Here is a 21,070-nt window from a genome sequence, read left to right on the forward strand (position 1 = left end):
AGATATTCTTATACTGCATACATGCAGGTAATGTTTTTGCTGATCATTAGAATAAGAAGTATTAACTTTAAAGATGGCAGATGCTGAGGTATACTTGGTGTTAGCACGATTTGCCTAGTATATAAATCTACAGAGACGGGAATCTGGCACCACCAAACACACCAAAAGAAAAAAAAAACTTTATAATATTAGTTATTGATGATCCCTTTAAATTAAAGTTTGTTTCCTTTATCTGCATTTCTAACAAAATTCCATTTGTCCTACAGCTTGTGAACCAGTGCACGGCCCCCTTTTGATTTCAGGTTTGGGTATCATAGCTCTACCAGAATTACTTGGACTAGTTTATATGAAATTTGTCGGTAAGTTAATCTCACTACTTTTTAAGCCTCTGCGACGAATTTCAGATCTGTAACTTAGAAAATGAGTTGAGTCAGTTTCTCCAGCTGAGGATAGAAATCAACTGATGTCTCCAAAAATGAGAAAAATATCATTGGAGAGACAGCAGTTAAAGAGAGGGAGGGAGGCATGTGAATTCACACAGTTCGAGTTACCAATGAAGAGAGGAAGTGGCTGTGTGTACTAGAAAGTATAGAATTTATTTTTATAAGCCAAAGAAGACACCTTCAAAGGCTCCATTTTAAATTAGTGTGAAAGGTTCGTTCCCTGTTACAGGGTCCTCTTGTGGAGCTCTTGGTGTGTCTGCTCTTTGTATACACTGCTTATACACCCAGACACCCCTGCAGAGACAGGAACTGGGAATTAAAACCTGTCACGTCTTTAATTTAGTGCGCCATGGCTTCCAGTGCACTACTTAAAAACGCTTCTAGTCACAACCCAGTATATTAAGAGATCTTTAAATTCAAGGTTTGACCACCTTTCACATCAGCTTCTGGTCAGTTTTTGGTACTTGCCCTCACTGTTTGGTGATTAGCCTGCCAATCTCAGGTATGGTGTTTCTGCAGACGGAAACATGGACACGTGTACACAGAGGCAGGTGCTTTTCACGGTGCCTGAACGAGAGTGTGCCTTACCCAAGCCACACCTGTCCCCAGCCACCCGATTTATGACAGTCCCCCTTAAAAGAGGTCGTTTGTCATCTGTATGAATGTATACAGTGAACACAGCACTGGGTAACAAGAAAATCAAATGTTAAAAGTCATTGAAACAAATCAGCATTTCCAATGTGTTCTCAGATGAACGTTTTCTAAAAATTAATGCAAAAGTTGAATCATTATGGTCAATAAAATTTTCATGTTATTTACATAAGACTTTCAAAGAACTTTTGCCTTTATTTCTGAACTTCATTTCTTAATCTCTGATCATGAAGTCTGGTCTATTACATACATATAATATATAGTCTTTTCTCTTAGTTAATGTTTTTATGTAAACGGTTAAAATACTCCGAAGTCTACCTGCCTTTAGTTTTTGTGTTCATAGGTATTAGTTGTGGCTTACTGAATTGCCCTGACACTCTACCGCATAACCCCATGAAACACAACTAAGACATCTGTAGCAGGCTGGTGCTCAGGAGCTGCCTCTGGTGCCTTGAATTCTGATGCATATTCTATTTTTGTTAGTCTCCCAATCAGCCTGTGTCTGGACTTGAAGGCTGACACTGCTGATTTTGTTGCTCCCATGAATGCTGAGAACAGTCTGTGACCTGCAGTATTCATATAACTCCAGTGCAGCGGGACTAGGTGTCTCTGACAGATGGTCAACTCTCCGCTCTTATTTTTTCCTCTCTATCTGGAATGCATCCTTTTGTTCCCTGGCTTCCATACCTGGTCATGAGTGATGTTCAGCATAGCTGCCATGAGAATTGCCATCATCCAGTGGCTGGCTTCTGCCTCTGCTCTCGCATTTCCTCCGTGGCTTATGTCCCTGTGACGCCTGTAAAGCCACTGGAATTACACATTACTGTGATACAAGTGAAATCAAAGTACCCAGAGATATTTTTTTCTTTATGATGATTTGCTAGATAAATATATTGTTTGTAAGTTAAGAATTTAGTCCAATTTTATTGACACCTTGAGACTATCCTAAATTAACTTTTCAAATCAACTTGTCTGACCCCAGAGTGGAGAGAGACCCCTTCGGTCAGTTGAAAGACAAGAAAAAAGGTACAGGATGGCTGCTTTGTAGATACTGTAGTAGACTAGGACAGTGAATGTTTTGCTTATGTATTCTGACTGCATAAATCTGAATGTATATAGCATTAAGGTTGCAAATTTGAGCATTTTTATTAGGAAGTGAAAGCTATATTTCCAAAATAATTCCTGCTTGTTGCAGACACCATTGTAGAAATGGATGACATTTGATTGAAATGTAATAAAATTCTCACATACTTTAAAAAAAAGTTCTCTTTCTAAAGTGAGTTAATATCCCTGTGAGATTCATAGCTTTTATATTTTTCATTATTTCTGAGTTTAAATTTGTAGCCTTAATTGCAATTTTAAGGGATGTGATTTTAACTTTGGCTTTCTATGGCAAAATATAATTTTTAAATTATATTGTATTTTTTTCTTATGAGAAGGATTTTAATTTTATGAAGTCAGAAAATTATAATAACTTAATATGAGCACCTAAGAAATATGAAAGGAAACTAACCACACTCCCTAAAACAGAGCTTGTTTTTGGGTGGGGCACCTGAAATCATATTTTATGTGGTACAGGAGTTGTTTTTAAAGCCATTATCATTCAGTACAGTTAGAAGAGCAGGTACAGCCGTGCTGGTTCAAATCAACTTGGTGGTAGTCAGAACCATGCCTGCTGCAACATCTCAGGTGTTCTGAAATGCTACAGAAACACACATAGATTGTGTGTGTATTTATTCAGATCTATTTTCTTGTCCACTGTTTACAAGCTATATATAAATCACTAGATAAACGGTTCCTGAGGAATTGAAAGCCTGAAAATATATTTATGGCATGTAGTCAGGTATTTCAGAGTGAGCGCAACATACCAAGAATCATTATAAGACTGCAAGTAAACGTGTGGAATGCTTAAAGCTTTTGATTTAAAAAAAAAAAAAGACTACCAGTGCCTAGGTTCATGACACATGAGAGCAACAGACCAATCATCTCCATTCTTTTTTTTTTTTTTTTTTTTTTTTTTTTTTGGTTTTTCGAGACAGGGTTTCTCTGTGTAGCTTTGCGCCTTTCCTGGAGCTCGCTTTGTAGACCAGGCTGGCCTCGAACTCACAGAGATCCGCCTGCCTCTGCCTCCCAAGTGCTGGGATTAAAGGCGTGCGCCACCACCGCCCGGCTCATCTCCATTCTTTATGACATGGCTTACATCCCCACTAGAGAGCATTAACTCAGGTAACATTAACTCCCATACAGCTAGTTCTATGATGTCCGAGGATCAGGACTGACTAGTGGCCATCATAGCGTATGACATTCTTATAGTTCTGTTTCAGAGTGAGCTAAGCAAATCAGACTTGAAAGTGAGAACTTAGCAGCCACCATGTGCTAGTGGAGAGGCAGGGAGAAGCACAATAGAGCACTTCTTAGTATTACTTACAATGAACATGTTTATGAGCTTGAATATAATTTTAAAATATTATGCAATATTCCTGGGGAGATGAGAAGTCTTTCCTCTTTCCAGGTAGAAAAACAGTGGCAGATCAAAGCATGGTGAACCTCAAAATCCAATTGAGTGAACCAATGAGTTTTATTGGGGTTGCTTTCAGGAGCAGGAACGTCTCAAAACCACAAGCCCACATGTGCCTGGGCAATATTTTTGCCAATAATAGTAATGATGATGATAATGCTAGTCTCCTGAGTCCAATTAGTGGAGCCACATCACCAGAGAAAACTGATTTCCCCTCCCTCAATGACCATCAGCTGCCAATAACTCTTCACCTAGGGGTGAAGGTCCCATGAGCCCCTTCCCGACCATGCTGGAATTTTGGGTGGCCTGAACTGGTGCAGTTCCTGTGTAAGCAGCTGCCTCTGCTGTGAGTTGGTGTGTCTGTCAGTGACGTCATGTCCAGACATCGTTTCACAGCTCTCCTCTCCATCCTCCAGCTCTCAGATTCTTCCTAGTCACTCTTCCAATCTGTTCGCTGAGCTTTGGGTGGAGAGAGGTTGATACAGAGGGCCCATCTGTGGCTGGGCAGTCACAGTCACTGATTCTCAGCACTCTGACTAGTTTTGAGTCTGGACTAACCACTAACGAACAACTGCAGAAAGAAACTTCTCTGACCGAGGTTGAGAACGGCACCAGTGTGGCTTCTGCATGTACTCTCACCTAAACATCCTTTTCTTTCTCCTGTTTTTGAATATATGCATACACTATGGTGCTACCTCACTCTTTTATATTTTATTATTAAATGTGTCCTTTGATGTTTTCATTCACACACACACACACACACACACACACACAATCAATCAATCAATCAATCAATCAATGCATTCTGATTCCCATCACCTGCCTTCATCAGCCCACTCTCCTCCCTGCAAGTCTCTTAGCCATATTCATGAGTTACTGTTTTGTTTGAAGATCCAGTGAGTTTAACCAGGGCCGTCTGTGTGACCGTTATTTTGAAACTCTGTTGGAGCCTGGGTGGGTTCGTGAGTATTTACTCAACTGAGGGAGTAATTCTCCAGTTCTCAGAATCTGTCATTGGCCATCTGTTTGATGGTGGGCACTCAGACCCTCCTTGGGTCCCTCCTCCATCAATGTCTGGCTCCTGACAGGCCCATTCTTGTTTAGGTGTATTGTAGGCAAGTGTAGTTGCACTGAGTTCCTGATCAGAATGTGTGCATCCTGTCCAGAAGATAGCATTCTGTAGCTCTGCCTCACGTCTCCCAGTTCTTAGATTCTTTCTGTCCTCTCTTGCCCAGTGTCCCCTGAGCCTTGGTGGGGAAGGTGTAAAAGCCTCTGACAGCTGAGCATTTACTGTCCCTGTGACTGAGTTCAGTTTACATGAACTGAAGAGCATTGCGTTTTGCTCCCTCCCATCCCTTGCTTCACTGTGATGGTTCCTAGCTGCTCTCTTCCTATAAGCACTTTCCTGCCTGTAGTCTACATCCCAAACTCTTCCTTTCTGTTTAGGTTTTTTTTTTTTTTTTAACCTGCCCTTCCCATCACCAAGTCTCTAGTTGTTCTTATTTACCTCTTCTAATTCTAGCGGTAGCTGCAGTTTTCCTGTTTGAGAAAGCCTGGTCCTTGTCAGCCTTAGAAGCTTGCTGAGTCTGCATGGGCAGGGTGGGGGATGTTGGCTGTCCTGGGCCTGCCTTTGTCTGCTAGCCAGCAGGGTTTCGCCGGAACCCTGCAAACCCTAACCCTGTTTCTCAGCATTCCACATGACTCGGAAATGATTCTGCTCCACGCTCATCTTAAAACTACATTGTGCATTCAGGGTTGCTCTCTGAATGTACTGTAAAAGTTATTTTGAGAAGTTTAGATTTCTTGAACTGAGATAGATGGGTGTGGTAGGAAATTATGGCTAGTCAAAGAGTATTGAGTCATTGAGAGAGTGTTGCTGGTCATGTTTTCCTGGCTTTGGGGCACTGGCCCTGTGCGAAAGACTGGCTTTGGTTTCTCTAGGGTTTCCTTGCCCAGTTTCATACGGAAGTTTTCTTTCTTACCAGTCCAAAGTTGTTCTTTTCCCTCTTGTCATTTAGTGCATGCTCCCTATTCTTGCATCTTCAATGGCTAATCTGTTCAGAAGCAATGAAGGGAGCAACTCAGAATGCCGAGGAGGAATACACAGAGCAGGCCCTGGTTGGTCTGAAGCTGGCTGTCTGGGAGAGCTCTAAGCTCAGCGGGATCATCATGTTTTTTATTTTAGTTTGTTAGCTGTTGAGAGCTTTGAAGACTGGAAAGAAGGGAGAAAGGAAGGGAAGGCCCTAGACTAGGAATGAGAACAGTGTGCTAAGGAAGATGCTCTCGAGGGGAAGTTACTCATTGCCACATTCTGTCCAAGCCATCGGAGCAACAGGCAGAGATGGGACCCTGGCGGGAGAGAGTAGTTGACAGTGTCTTTCAACATGATGTAGAGTAGGTAACCGACATGCCAGAGACACATGCACGTGAGCAAGTCTGTGTTTATTAGCTGCTATAGGCATCTTATTTGCTTCCTTTTCTCCTATCAATGTATATAATCAAGAGTCTTCTGTAGTTCTCCAATAGACCATCAAAACTAGAACTCCTTCATTGGAGTATCTAGCACCTTCTGGTTTTAGCCCTGAACATGTTGTCTTAAAATTAAGTACTGTATTGCTTCATTTATTTTAATTATTGAATTTATATTTTTATTTATACCAGCTTCCAACCAGAGGACTATACAACCTCCTAGGGTAAGTTCAAGTTTATTAAATGAATTAAGAATGGTTGTTTGATGGATTAAAATGAGGGGTTGATAATTGGAATATTGAACAGTTTTGCTCCCCACTTAATGTGACATCCAATTAAGACGATGCTGAAGTCATTTCAGGGCCTGGGTATGAATGGGTCTGATCTATTGTAAGACTTACCTTGGAACATTTAAATACCTGTGAGATAGGAGAAGTGATCCTGTAAGGTTGTACTCAATTTATATATCCAGAATTGGACAGTCTCTGAGAAGGAATGTGGTTCTCTCTTCCATCAGAAGGAAGCTGATTCCAATATGTCTCCCCACCTGTTGGATTTTTCTGATGTGAGTCCATAGAATGACAATTTCAAGCATGACATTAAGGAAGAGAAGTTTGTGCTAAACTGACTTCACTTAAAAATATAGTCTATATGGTATCTCTTGTTGAAAAAAAAAAATCTGTTCCAAATAACGACTCCTCCCATTTTATCAGTACTTTCCTTTCCCGAAAGTACACTACAGGTCTCATTGTGTTTGCCTACCTTCATAAGCTCTTTGGGGAAATTCTAAGAAAAAGAGCAGATTCAGAAGGAGATGTGTGAGTGGGAGAAAAAAAAAACCAACAAACTACCATATCGACTCACCATGGCGACAGGCCTGAGAGTTCTTCCATGGAATTAAGATCTGGAGGGGACTGTATTGTACTCAGCTTCCTGTAAATGATGACTGACAGAGAAATGTGGCAGCCTCAAAGAACACACCCAAAGGGCAGGCAGGGGCCGAGTGTGTTAATTTACCTCAGCCTTTTACTCTGAAGAGGCTGGTGTCATAGCGGCGTTAGTCACAAGCAGCCAGAAGTTTTTCTAGCGCCTCTTATAGATAACCTGACCAATGGACCATTAAATCCCAACAATTTCTTGCTGTTACTGAGTTCAATTTGCATGATGTGAAGATGATTCCGCTCTGCTACCATCTCTTATTTAACTGTATTTTCTGTCTCTTACTGCAATTTGCATGTTTGTGCATTAATACTTTCATGAGATTTCTTGAACTGAGAATGGTGGGTGGAGTGGGAAATTTTGCACAGGAAAAAATACTAAGAGAATAATTTGGTTATTATTAAACCATTAACTAACCTTGGGAAGCCTTGTTTCATTAGCTTTTGCTGTCTTATTTTGCTTTTAAACCATAGGAGTCTCCACATAATACAGGTTCAATGGTAGTGTAAGTTTTAGCATAAAAGATATAAAATAACGTGTATTTTATATAAATATATTTTAAATATTTTCCAGAAAGCTGTAGAGGAACCCCTTAACGGTATGTGATTATTATAAACTTAGTAGTCTTGGTCCATTAGCAGATCATAATTTGAACTGATCCACAAAGACATTAGCATGCCCAGCTGTGCCTTGGGGGAGAATCTAGTTTGGGAATGTTGTTTGTTTGCTTGCTGTTTTGTTCATGTGTCCTCTTGCCTTGATCTCTCGATTCTTTCTTGATCATTCATCAGAAATTGGTAGTGTTGCTTCTGCGATGTTCTCACTGTGCTGTGCTGTAGCAGTTGCTTACTTTAGCAAAGGGACATTTGGGCAAGGGGACCACTGACCTTTTTATACGGGACAAGGTGAAGTGGCCCACCCTCAGTGGAGAAAAATGTCAGTGGCTTCCAATTTCTAATTTGTCAGTTTTAGAAAAACACAGGTTGCCACCGTGGAGTGACACCCACGTGTTTCACTTCCTTTCTGGGTAAACCCAGATCTGTGTTCCCCAGTAGGTGCGTTTGCCTTTGTGGATGCTGTGGGAGTGAAGCATTAGAAATGCGTCCCCTGAATGATAGCCTCAAATGAGTCTAGCTGTCTGGTTGAGGACTAGCTGGCATCATGTCGTTGCGTATTTGTTTATTTTGAGACTATTTCTAGCTGTGAAGTCTTACTAACTTGCCTTCTCACTAATTGCCTGCTTGTTACTAATCCTCAGCATTTAAAGAATCAAAAGGAATGATGAATGATGGTAAGTATGAAATTCACCTGTCATTGTGCCCTGATTGATGCATGGACATTAAAGAGAAAGCAGAGCTGCCTGCAATTATAACTTTTCAAAAAATAACAGGGACACTGTCAATCATGAATGTCCACACTTCTTGATGTTTAAAGCCCAGACCGAGTTTGATATTCCTTTCTTTCTTTTACCTACATGGTATCATTTTTTCTGTAGGTGGATAAGAACAAAAACTTGTTGGGTCTCACAAACCCTGGAACCTCCTGGTTCCTCAGCCAAGCAGTTGCTGCCTTTGATAAACGTGTTTCCAAGTCATGCGCCTGTTTATTGAACCTTTAAAATGCTTTTATGAAGTGTGCAGACACCCTAGCATAAGTTTGTCTCCCCTTGACAGGGCTTCTCTTATACTCCTGGAGATGATTGTGCTGCATGTGACACTGGGGGTGATATATCCATAACTTCAACCTTGTGGGAAAGGACTAAAGAGAGAGAGAGAGACTTGGTTACTCCCCCAGCCTTTCTGTCTTTTCTGAACACCAGATCAGTAGCAACACACGTTTCCATGACCAACACATGTACTTGTTAATTCTAACCGAAGAAGTCTGACTCTTCCCCCCTAATGTATACATTTCTTTTTAACCTTAATATGCTGTGATTCTCTAGCTCCATGGACATTTAGGAACTACATTTGTATTTTTATCCTATTTTCAAAAAAAAACGTCCTCACACCATTAGTACCTGAAACCCTTCCTGGCTCCATAGTTTGCTGTTATAAGGCCTGTGACTTGCTGGTTCACCTCCCTAACAAAGAACTGAAGGTAACACAGGAGGCCATCTTCCCCAGAGCACAATTAACTTCTGCATGAGATTAAAAACACTTCGATCATGTGGTGGGTGAGCTAAATTTAAAACCGGGCTCAGGCGTGTGTTTAATGGGAAATCCAGAATGGGCCCCTAGTTACAGGCTTTGTTGTAGCTTTCAAATGTGTGTTGTGTACGCAAGCCACTGCTACCTAAAAACAGTGGTTTTAGTGGGAGCTAGTGTACAGAATGCCAACATTCCTGGCATGGTTTTATCATGTTTGCCCTCTGTGTCTTGTTTTTCAAATACTCTGTTTCTTTTCTTTCCCCTATCGTGCTGTCATTTTTCTGTAAGTGGATTAAAAAAAAAAAAAGACATAAACTTTTCTCCATTTGCAGAAAACCATTGTAAAAAACCTTCAGTGCCTCTTTGTTAATTTTCTTTAAAATGTGACTTTTTTTTAAAGTCACCACCATATCAGGAGATAGCATAAAGAACAATTGTTTGATTTTTTTTCACTTGTTTGTGTAGTGCATGAGGTCTGTAATGACCTTGGAAATGCCCTGAGTTTTGGCCACATTTAGCTGATCACAGTTTGTTTAAATATCTGTTGATGGGCTCAGCCTTCTGACATCCACTCTGGGCTCCTGGTGTGCCTGTCACACTGACTGAGGCTCAAGGTGCCATCTGCTTTACCTACGCCAGATCACAAGTCTGTTTCATGTATATTAACTGAATGGTGTCAATCCAAAGTGAGTACAATAGAGTATTATTCTTGGATCAATAACTTCTGCTTTGGAAAACCAACATCGCTCGCCTTTGGTCGAGCTAACCCAGCAAACCAAGATGATCAGTCTGTGTTGATTTTATTTTCATTTGTCATTGGCATTTTACTTAGCAAACTGAAAAGGCTCGTGATTTGCCTGATTTCTCTCTGTGACCTTTACAGATATGTTCTCATTATTTTTGATATATCTGAAACAGTTTTCACGTTTAGAACCAGATCATGTCTTAATGCATAGGAAGTAGACATGTGCGTAGTGATGACATGTGGATGTTTCTATTTTCCAGAATAAGTGAGGGGAAGTGATGGACCGTAACTGGAGCGTCCGAAGTGGAGGAATACATGTATGTTTAAGCATCATGACCTTGAGGACTCATGGCTGGCAAGAAGAATACAAGCAACAGTAACTGATTTTCATCTATGAAAGAACATGTCATTGACCCATAGATGATTATCCCAGTTCAGTTTATATTCAGAGCAGCTGTAATTTACTTAATAAAAGAATTATGATTGTGTCGTGTAACCAATTGAAATCCATTTTTCTATTGTTTCTACTCAACTAGGGGCAAAAGTATCAGGGGCAACTTCCAAGAATAATGTTGGCTAGATCCTTGAGTCTCTGGACACAGGGTTTAAATCAGTTCTGGAGGAGACTTGCCTCGCATTAACCTGAAGGTTACCCAGAGATACCTGTGAAAAACAGTGGTATCCAGCAAGCCTTAGTAAACTCAGGTTCCCAGCAGCTTTGTCATTCATGCTGCTAGCTGAATAATGTGACTGCCACTTCTGGGTCATAGCGATAGAGACGGAAGTAGAAACATTAATTTGGCCAGGCAGATCCTGTATGCCCCCAATGTGTGCTATGATACTGATGGCACTAGCGTTTTCCTTCTTGGGGGTTGCCTCCAATTCACACACACACACACACACACCCCTTTGACATAAAGTGCACCCAGATTTTGGATACTTTTTTTTTTCCTTAGAGATGTGGTTTTCTTTTTTTGCACACAACCCTTTGCACCCTATCCCGTCCTGCTGCTTGCATTTGCGGTACAAGATGGAGTACCTTTTCCCCTCTTCAAACGTGGTCCTCTGACACAGTAGTGTCAGTTGCAGAAGGGAGCCAGACTTCTCAAAGCACTGTGCTCATTCATACTCTTCAGCAAAAAAAAAAAAAAAAAGAAAAAGAAAAAGAAAAAAAAATAGCTATGGTTGTAACATATGTATTCCAGACCTCTGGTTTGAAGGCAAAAATCCACAGTGTTTCTTCCCATGTTTTCTGATGGGAGGCATGACCAAGCAAGACTGAAATCTGAACTATGCGTCGTCTCCTGCATGGCAACATGTGTCTCCATCAGGCCCTAGCCGGGCCGGGGAGGAGGTTTTACGCCTGTTGTCTCTTTGTTGCATGATGAACACTCATCTCCTTCCTCCTGTCTCCTGCCTCCTGCCTCCTCCTCTTCCCCTAAGTTCGAAAAGGAAAACAAAACGACCACATCCCCCACCCGGTTAGAAGACAACCAACGTCCTGACAGTTGTGATCGCATGGAGTACTTTTAGATTATTAGCACTTGTTTTTACCTTGTTTGTGGGCGTGTTTGTATGTGCACATGTATAAAGGTAGGCACATGCATCTTCTGTACAGACAAAAGTGAGGCATCTACAGAAGTGCAAATGCTAACTTTGTGCTGTTAGTAAATACATTTAAAAACCAAGGTCCTTATTGGGTGGAATTATATTTGATGCAAATATTTGATCACTTTAAAACTAGATAATGTGCCAAGCTTTTTTGACTGCTCACCAATGCCCTCTAAAAAAAAAATACCAGTAATTTCTCCTGTTTGTGTAATAAGGCATTTGTATTTGTGTTTGCATTACTAATGGTTATTTGTTCTCAGTCTACTGAATGTTTCCATGTGCCTCTTGTATGCCAAATTTATTGTCATCTTTCATGTGGGGACCAAGTGGTTTGTCCATGGCAAACCTAAACTTACGACCTGCTGAGGCCTCTCAGAAAACTGACCACATTATGAAGATAGTGCTTTTAAAGAAAAGTAGGTTTCCTCCCTGATTTTGTAGCTGTTCAAAATATCCCTGTATAGAGAGGGAGCTGAATGCCTTTATACCAATCAGATGGCTCCTGATGCTTTTCCTTCTCCTTCTGAAAATATTTATACTTTGCTCATATCGTTGGTTACTTTGAAATCAGTTTCGGTGAAGAGAGCAAAAAGCAGATGGACTTGGAAGATACCCAAATTTTCCTATTCTCCATTAAGAGTCAGATGTGAAAATCTTTATAGTCGATTTTTTTGTTGTTTTTTTATGAACTAAAGTTGTACCTTTTAATGCGCAGTCACTGCCCCTCTGCTCGGGGTTCAGTCTTGGGTCTTAACCAGCTCTCATGTCCTCTTTGCTGCCCGCCATTAGAGGCATTGAGTACCCTAGACAGTGCCACCAGTGGTAGCCTGGGAAACACAAGATGAACTCGACTGTTGTTCGTAGTTAATCAACTTCTCTATATAAGGGACCACAGCAGCAAGAGTCCTTCTGCCTGGGCATTATTGGGCCAGTTCACCCTCTTTAAATCAGTCCCACAATGGCTCCCGGCTCGCATCCTAGCAGATTTAAATTGCTGACAGTATTGTGGGCAGCATGCATCTGTTTTGCCCCACAATGTGCTTTTTTCTCCCTGATCCCAGTTTCTGCTGTCATATCCGCTCTTCGATTTTTATTTATTGTCTGCTCTCCATTTATACAATAGTACGAAGTGATGCCATTTGTCATTTTCCGCAACACTTTTTCCAGCCTTTATGGCTGAAGCCCATTTTTCTTCTCTCTCAGATCTTTGCGCTTCAGCCCTCATCTGTCAATGGCTGTTCTTTGCGCTCTGTCCCCGTCTGTCTGGGGGCCCCTTTCATCTCTCACTTACCCTTCCCGGTGCTTCATGTATCTCCGCTTAGCTCTGTTGGGTTTTTTGTCATCTTCTTCTCACTGGACTTTAAAAATTTCCTTCGGCAGCAAAAGCATGGCTTCCTGTTTCTCCTCTTCTTCCTGCAGTGTTCTGCATACATTCGCAGGCACTCAGAAGTTTGGTGGCAAGAGTTGCCTGTACTTAGATTTCTCGTTTTAATAGGGTGAGCTAGGGCGTTTTCTTTTTCTTTTCTTTTGGACAAATTTCACATGCTTTGAAAATCGTTAAGAGGTGATGCTTCACCTGAAAATTCCAAGTCTGGTCTGTTGAAATTATTGAGAATATCAAACTAAACGTCACGGGGCAGCATCATACATAATAGGCTTTCTTTCAGGATGTTGTAGTCAATATAGTGGCCAAATTGTATTTGCATTAATAAAGCTCAAAAAGTGATGCGTTCACTCTGCTAGTATCTCATTAATAAGAGTTCAGCTGTATATCATCGTCCAGGTTTATCTTGTCTTATAATGGGTATTCAAAAATGGCCGCCAGAGGATGTGTGTGTAAATACAAACGCGTGTATTTGCCTGGTGTTGGGAAGTAGAGAAAAAAAAAAACAAAAAAACATGTCTGGCAACCCTTTGTTTTTTTACTGTACTTAACTGAGGGTTTATTTTGAGATGAGCATTTTCAAAAATCTCTTAATCGCCACACCCACTAGGGGTCTTGTTAAGTCATCTTTTGTGGCTAAAAGGGATGATCCAAGTTAACTTTAAAGAGATGAGCAGTACCCAGGATATTGTCCTGCCTATAACTTTGATCGCCCTTAATTATAACTGTTTAATACTGAGTTTTCCATGAATCTACTATTTGGAGGAAAAGAAAGGGCATTTTTAATAAGCGTTTCTATAAGATAGCATCAGGGGCGTCTTTAGAGTGTTGTTATCATAATGGATGAAAGAGGAAAATACTTTTGATTTTTATTAAACAGAGCATTATTTACAGAAAGCCATTGTTGAGAATTAGTTCCCACGTCATATAAATATCCATTAACCATTCTAAATTGTAAGAGGACTCCAGTGTTGCTATGTGCAAGGTTCTCTCCTGGGGGCCTTTTTGCATAGCAATTAAAGGTGTGCTATTTGTCAGTAGCCATTTTTTGCAGTAATTTAAAGACCAAAGTTGTTTTACAGCTATGTTACCCTTAAAGTTTTTTTTTATATGTATTAAATCAATTTATCACTGTTTGAAGCTTTGAATACCTGCAATCTTTGCCAAGATACTTTTTTATTTAAAAAAAATAACTGTGTAAATATTACCCTGTAATATTATATATACTTAATAAAACATTTTAAGCTATTTTGTTGGGCTATTTATGTTCCTGCGACCACAGACCACGGGCACCTTTCTGAGAAATTTTGTTTTTAATACGTTTTTCTAGTTTTCAAAATTCTATGTAATGGAAAGGATGATTTTTTAAAAAGAATTTTTACTTAATGGTTTAAGTATAATCAATATAGGAAACTTCAGAGTTTTAATTAGAAGTTTGAAACAGATGTAGTGTGTGTTACAGGTAACTTTCCATAATTTTTTCCCCTCAATGGAGTGTGAACATCATGAGAAAATGGGGGTCCTGGGTTGTAGTCCTGGCAGTACCACTTCCTAGCAAAAGATCCCAACAAAGCTCTTAGCCTATACCTCTGAAGGGTGAGACTAGCCCCTGCCCAAATTGAAATGTATGGTTTCCGTTTATTTTTCCTCGGTTAAGCTACTTTGACTGCAATTGAAGAAAACTCAGAATCTTAAGTGGCTAATGTAACCTGAAAATTCAGCTGTAACAGCTAGAGTCTGGGCCTCTGAGCTAGTAGTAGTCAAGGAGTTGGGACCCTGCCTGCCGTCTTTCAGCTTTTCTCTTTGTGGACTGACTCTGCCTTCCCAGTTCCATGTGCCACCAAAGGGCCTACAGCCAGTTGAAAAGAATGTACCTATCAGCTGCCTGTCTCATTGCTGTGAGGCAGTTACCTGGACAAACCCCGTTTAAGGAAGAGAGGGTTGATTTTGATTCACGGTTCAAGGTTTACAGTCCATCAAGGTGCGGAAGTCATGGCGTCAAGGTCTTGAGGGAGCTGGCGTATTGTATCCATAGCCAAGAAGCAGAGCTGTAGTTGAATGCTATTGCTCAGCTTCCTTTCTCCTTATTCTTCACACAGTGGATAGGATGGCTCTGCCAGTCTTAGCCTAATCTAGATAATTCCTCCAGCACAGACATGCCCAGAATCCTATCTACGTATCCACTGGGTGGTGTTAGATCCTGTCAAACTGGTGTCGTTAGCTATCACACTGTACCATGTCTCTGAGTCACTAAGACCAAACATCTCTTGCTCTTGATGGTCGGACCCACGTCCACATCCAGCCTGGAACAGAGGTTGTGGGCTGTATCCACAGTGCATTAACCCAGCTGGGAGCTGGAGAACAGAGGGCAACTTCTCCTGAAGCAGAACTGGGTAGTTAGCAGACAATTGAAGTCATTAGATGTGAGGCACAGGTTCCCAGTCAGTACCACATCCCTTCAGGTGCTTCTTACAAGTCTACATTCTGTGTGTGATTGTCAGCTATTTAGACGGGAAATCATATTTGGCAGCAAAGCACCATCTTGTTCCCTACATCATAGGCAATTTAATTTTTATGCACTTAGGAGGACTTTTTCATTCTCAGCAGGAGTAACTAATGGAATTCAGAAAGCATTTAATGGCCTACCTCCTGCCCTGAAAGCTGCTCTGTGTAGCACAGAACTGTTCTCAACCTGATTAGAACTCCCACTGGGGTGTAGGCTTCAAGTACGACTGGGTTTCACTTTTGTGTGGCACCTTTCCACCCAAGGCCTCAGGTTTGACAACTTTACAAAACAATGGATTAGGGTAATATCTGAGGTTGCCCACTTGGCGGTGTTTTCCTTGTGGGAACTCCCACAGCAGGCTGTTGGTAAGCTAGAGGTTCAGGCACTCACCTCCCACATCAGAGGGGAATGAAGTGTTGAACCAGAAGGTACAGATAATTGGGCTGCTTATTTCGTGTTAAAGACAGCACTATAGACCATGGAGAATGTACTTAGTTGAAGGCGACAGCCCTTCAACTCTGCAGTAGCCAAGTGTAGGGCCCCAGATAGCTTTACCCAGTTTGGGTGATAGTAAACATTTCTCAGATTAATATTCTGCAAATCTGAGACTGAAGTGTGGTGTCAGTCTTGGTGACAGCATGCTAACTTTGCGGTTTTTGTACGAAGTGCACTTGCTCTCTGTGGGCAGATGGTGAACACTGTAGCATGGTAATAGGCTTTCTGAGAGCCTCTACTTAAAACAAGCTTATTGCATCATAGACCCGTCTTCCAAACACCACCCACACACACACACACACACACAATTTATTCTTTGATACAGACTCTCACCATCAAACTTGCTGTGTAGACCAGGCTGACCTTGACCCTCATGATCTCCCTGCTTCAGCCTCCTGTGTGCTAGAATTGTGTACCCACACCCAGCTAATCACTATAGATTGCTTTCAAGTTGTCACAGGCACCTGAGCAATCCCACTCATCTTAGGTAAGAGTCCTGTGTGGGCTAGCCTCAAACCCCACTTCCTAGACAACCCTTTCTAGGAAGGCTTCTCATGCTTTCCTGGGAGATCCACCCCTAGCTCAACTGGGAGTTTTAGAAGGTGAGGTTCATAAGCCTTCCATTTGCAAGTTAGCAGAGGCATGTATTTGGTTACCTGAAGAAACCTTTTCTCACTCTGGTGTTACTGTGTTCCTCTCACGTTTGGATGGGCTGGAGAATATGTACATATATACACACATATATACATACATACATATATATATAATCTTTAGTTTGATAATCATGGATTCAGTAGTACCAATGTTCTTCATCATACGCCTGTTCATGGAAGTGGTTCTAGTAGCAACTATTACTAAACGTCATGGAACAGATTATCCTGGATCAGGCTGCAGATGCCAATCCAGTATACTTCTCGCCTATGATATGTGCAAAGTTCTAGGATCAATTGAAAAGCCTCCTGGATCCTAGGTAAGAAAATATTTGAAGCACCCAAAAATAATAGTTTTGCATATCTTCACATTTCTGCTCAAAGAAAGCTGTCCAACAAATTGTAGAAGGTTTATGCCTTAAATCCATTGACGGTGGTGCCTTTAATTGCCTAAAAGAATTGTGCTTTAGAAGTATACAATTTTCTCCACTTACATGGTTTTTAAAGTCAGGTTTAGTAAAATTGACTATTCTTCTATTTGTGTGCCTTGGAAGAAATGTTAAATATGTATTTACATTCTTCAAGAGAAACATCTGAGTAAAGGATGTGACCGGAATAGTTGACCACATCCCATCCTTAGGCTTCTGGACACAATTGATTTTCTTTGTTGTGTGGATAGACTAGTGTCCTAGTCAGGGTCACTATTGCTGTAAAAACACAATGACAAAGCAACTTGGGGAGGAAAGGGTGTATTCAGCTTAGCTTCTGCAGCACAGCTCATCATCACAGCAAGTCAGGACAGGAACCTGGAAGCAGGAGCTGATGCAGAGGCTATGGTGGAGGGGTGCTGCTTACCGCCTTGCTCTCCGTGGCTTGCTCAGTCTGCTTATAGAATCCAGGACCACCAGCCCAGGGATGGCCCCACCCACAATGGGCTGGGCCCTCCCCCATCAATCACTAATTAAGAAAATGCCTTCCAGCCGGATCTTATGGAGGCATTTTCTCAATTGAGGTTCCCTCCTTTCCAGTGACTCTGGCTTGTGTCAAGTTGACATAAAACTAGCCTGCACGACTGGGCTCGGCAGTGAGACCAGAAAGAGCAACCGGGTTCTCATAAGTACTCAGTCATGCTAAGAAGGACTGAGAACGGTCTTCCTTGGCTGGTGAGTCTCCAGGGAGACCACTCACCTGCCTTTGCGTGTCTTAATGAGGCCCATGTTGCCACGTGTGGTTTCCTCATGTGACTCCCTCTTGTTCCTCAAAGGACGGGAAAGTGACTTCCCGTGATCATAGCTGCGCTGGAGACGGCTAGTTGGATATAGAGAGAACAGAATGGTGCCTGGCTAACACCCCTGTGCACAACCTGTTCCAGCTCTGATCCGTGCAACTGAGATGCAGAGGCTGAGAGATTAATTTACAGCCAACAGTTGTTTTTCATGTTTCCCCCGAGAGCCAAAGCCACCACCATTTCACTAGGTAGAGAAAACAAATTTGTTTTGTAATGAAATGAGGACAAGATTCCTGAATTCACACTTTCTAGGACCATAGATGCTGTCTGGATCAATCCACCCTGTTCCTCCTGGGCATTTTAATTCTTCCAGCTGGAGATTAAAAAGAAGGGATGGACTCTCTAGGCAAAAAGGGAGAGAGCAGCATGTGTTTTTCAAAAGACTCAGTAAGATAACAGATTTTTTTTTAAAGCTATTGCTGAGTATAACTTACTGATAATTTCAAAGGACCTTTTTAAAAATGAAATCTTTGTAAGCAATAGTAAGGAGATGTAGAACTCCCTGTGGTGATGTTTAGAGTTCTGTCAGGGATTTAAATCTAATTATTAGCCTGGAAGTAAAGAAGAAAAAGACCTGGCCAAGTGTCATATGGAAAGCAGTAATAGCCATGGTGGTGCTCAGAAGCCCAGTTATTAGTGCCATAAAGGATGGTTCATCGCATACGTTGTTGCCCTTGGAAGAAGGCCACAGCGGCTGCTGTGTCTCCTGATAATTGTTGCTTTATCTGTGGAAGAGATCTCCGCATCTTCTGAGCATCTCCTGGGAGTCCTTGCTGTGTGGGTGTGACATGCACACAGTGAGAGTCCCAGGGTCCTGTGTCTCCCTGGCTGTGCCACTTGGCACAGTTACGTTCTCTGTGCCTCTCCATTTTACAAATGAAGATTAAATATGAGGTTCAGCGAGAAGCCGTGTAGTCGACCTCACCAGGCTCTGTGTAAACACCCAGTAAGTGGAAGCAATTTCCCTTTTTCCTCTGCCTGCTCATTGGCCATGGCAGAATCTAGCAATGAGCATGCATGCACTGAAGTCTGTATTATCCTTCGCTGTTCTTGCCAACGATCCAAATAGAACCTGAAGTGACTGACAGGATAAACAACCGTCATGGCTTAACCTAAACACCAGTCCCAGCTGCAATATTCTGATGAGTGAAACCAAAGACAGGAAGTGACATTAGGCAGCAGATAATTCTTCTTATACTTGGATGCAAAGAATTGAGGGGAGGAGGGGCCCATCCCTGTAACACAAGGGGAGGGTACTTGGGGCTCCACTCCCGCCAGCAGTACTCAACCTAATTTATTCCTTCACGCCAGTGACTGATTCTCAAGACTTCTGGAAAATATGTTAAGAGCGGATCCTCCAATCATGCTAGACAGAATGTGATTAAGAACACGGGGCTGTCTTAGCCTAATAACCAGCAGAGACCAAATCAAAGTATATGGGAGTGGAGCTACATATTGAAGAAATTGAAGCCTCATTATACTACTTCACAAATGGAAGCATTTATGGCTGGAAGTTTTGCTGAGGCTTGGGTTACATAGAAATCAGCCTGCTCCCTTCTCCAAAAATGACTGACGTCCTTGCTCCAGCCGCGCTCTCGGGTGCTGTGGGGAGCAAGAAAAGGTAGTTGGTGAGATGCCGTGAACTGGAAGTGATTTCTATTTACTTTTCCTCTGCCCACTTCTGTGGCCAGGGATGGTGCCCAGTTCAAGTAGGACCAAAGCGTCATGTAGGCCAAGAGTCCTTCAAGCACAGCATAGAAATTTGTTTTAGAAGAATGACTGACTCATAGGCCCACATTCCTTGTGCAGCATGGTTTTCTGCCAAACCCTCAAGGCTTACAATACTATGTACTGCCCGTTGAGAGGAGGCTGAATTGTCCTATGTCAGTGTTTGGCCCCTGGCTCCCAGTTTGAACAGGCTCTTATGAAGCATCTGTAGCTCATGGTACACTAAAAGATGCTTCGTGTGGGTTTTTGTTTTGTTTTTTGTGTTTTGTGTTTCACTTGATGGTTGCAAATGCAGCCACTCTTCTAGGGTCCTTCCTCACTTGTCCCTGAAGAACAGAAAGTGTTGCAGAGAGCCAATCACTGCACCAGAATCACATCAAAGGGTGACCACCTGTGTCCTCCATCGGGAACATTGCAGTTCCAGTGTACCAAATGAAGACACATTTCCCTCCTGTGTCTTCCTCCAAACCTATCATTCATTCCTTTCCTCCCAGAAACAGAAGTGGGTTGTGACTCACAGCTTTACCAGTGAACTCACAGTGAGAGGGATGTGCCCATCAGGAAGACTATGTAAGCGTTTGTTCTACAGTGGATTTGATGACAGAACCATCTAGATAAACACAGAAAAACCAACTGCATTCCAGCAACATTAACAAGAATGTTCTACAGGAAGATAGAAGTCAACAGCGTTAATGAAAATTAAGCAATATCTCACTGGAATTAGTAAATAAATGTCTATCTATATGCATAATTAAAAGTGAGTCTGAATTATGTTATACTCCTTACTGGGCTGCTTAAATCAAGAGAGTGTAATGTTAAATAAGGAAAAAATCAACTCAGGACGTCTTATCTTCTGCATTTAATCAAGAATTCTGCATCTTGAGCTCTTAAGATGGGTGGTAGTGTAGCTGGAGTCTCAGATCTCCGTCCGTTCTGGAGAAAGCATCCAGAACTGTGACTATGAAGCTATTTCTGGAGTGAAGAGGTGGTTCAGTGGGTCAAGTGTTTGCTATGCAACCATGGGGACCTGACTTTTACCCCCAGCACCCCCATAAAAGCTGGGTGTGACAGGAGGCATCTGTAACCCTAGCACTCGGGGTGGAGGGGACACAGACACAGGCTGATCCTTGGCGCTCAGTGACAAGCCAGTCTTGTCAACCGGTGGATTCTGAGTCCCAATGAGAGACTCTCGAAACCAATGAAGTGGAGTGCTACAGAGGAAGACACAATTTGGCTTCCAGCCTCTACCTGTTCCAATATTACACACACAGATACAGGCACATATGCTTACAAACACACCAAAAGAAAAATAAATTAAGCTATTTCTACTGTGCCTTTCGGTCTGTGACTCTGAGTGAAACAAACAGCATTTTGAGCTAAGAGTGCAGCTAAAATGATTAATATGGTATTTTTCTGCCCGTAGGTCCATACAGGAATGCCCAGCAAAGAATTCACTTGATGCCTTTGCTTTTGGTTAGAGTTTTGTGATAATCTTA

General features: G+C 41.8%; 1 protein-coding gene across 4 annotated transcripts in view; it reads left to right on the forward strand.

Moving 5' to 3' along the window:
- The window catches only part of Cd47 (CD47 molecule), a 59,665-nt gene extending 45,510 nt beyond the window's left edge, over positions 1–14,155 (forward strand). For 2 of the 4 annotated variants that reach the window (XM_052740846.1, XM_052740845.1), the window contains 5 exons: positions 267–359; positions 6,274–6,305; positions 7,594–7,618; positions 8,279–8,311; positions 10,173–14,155. In XM_052740846.1, coding sequence (XP_052596806.1) covers positions 267–359; positions 6,274–6,305; positions 7,594–7,618; positions 8,279–8,311; positions 10,173–10,177 — 188 coding nt within the window. In that variant the 3' untranslated portion in view covers positions 10,178–14,155. The remainder of the gene's footprint in view (positions 1–266; positions 360–6,273; positions 6,306–7,593; positions 7,619–8,278; positions 8,312–10,172) is intronic. The other 2 variants (XM_052740843.1, XM_052740844.1) reach the window with 2 other exon arrangements.
- The last annotated feature ends 6,915 nt before the right edge of the window (positions 14,156–21,070 follow it).

Source organism: Peromyscus californicus, unplaced genomic scaffold, assembly GCF_007827085.1.
Source record: "Peromyscus californicus insignis strain IS unplaced genomic scaffold, ASM782708v3 Scaffold_16__1_contigs__length_79575227, whole genome shotgun sequence".
Taxonomy (NCBI): domain Eukaryota; kingdom Metazoa; phylum Chordata; class Mammalia; order Rodentia; family Cricetidae; genus Peromyscus; species Peromyscus californicus.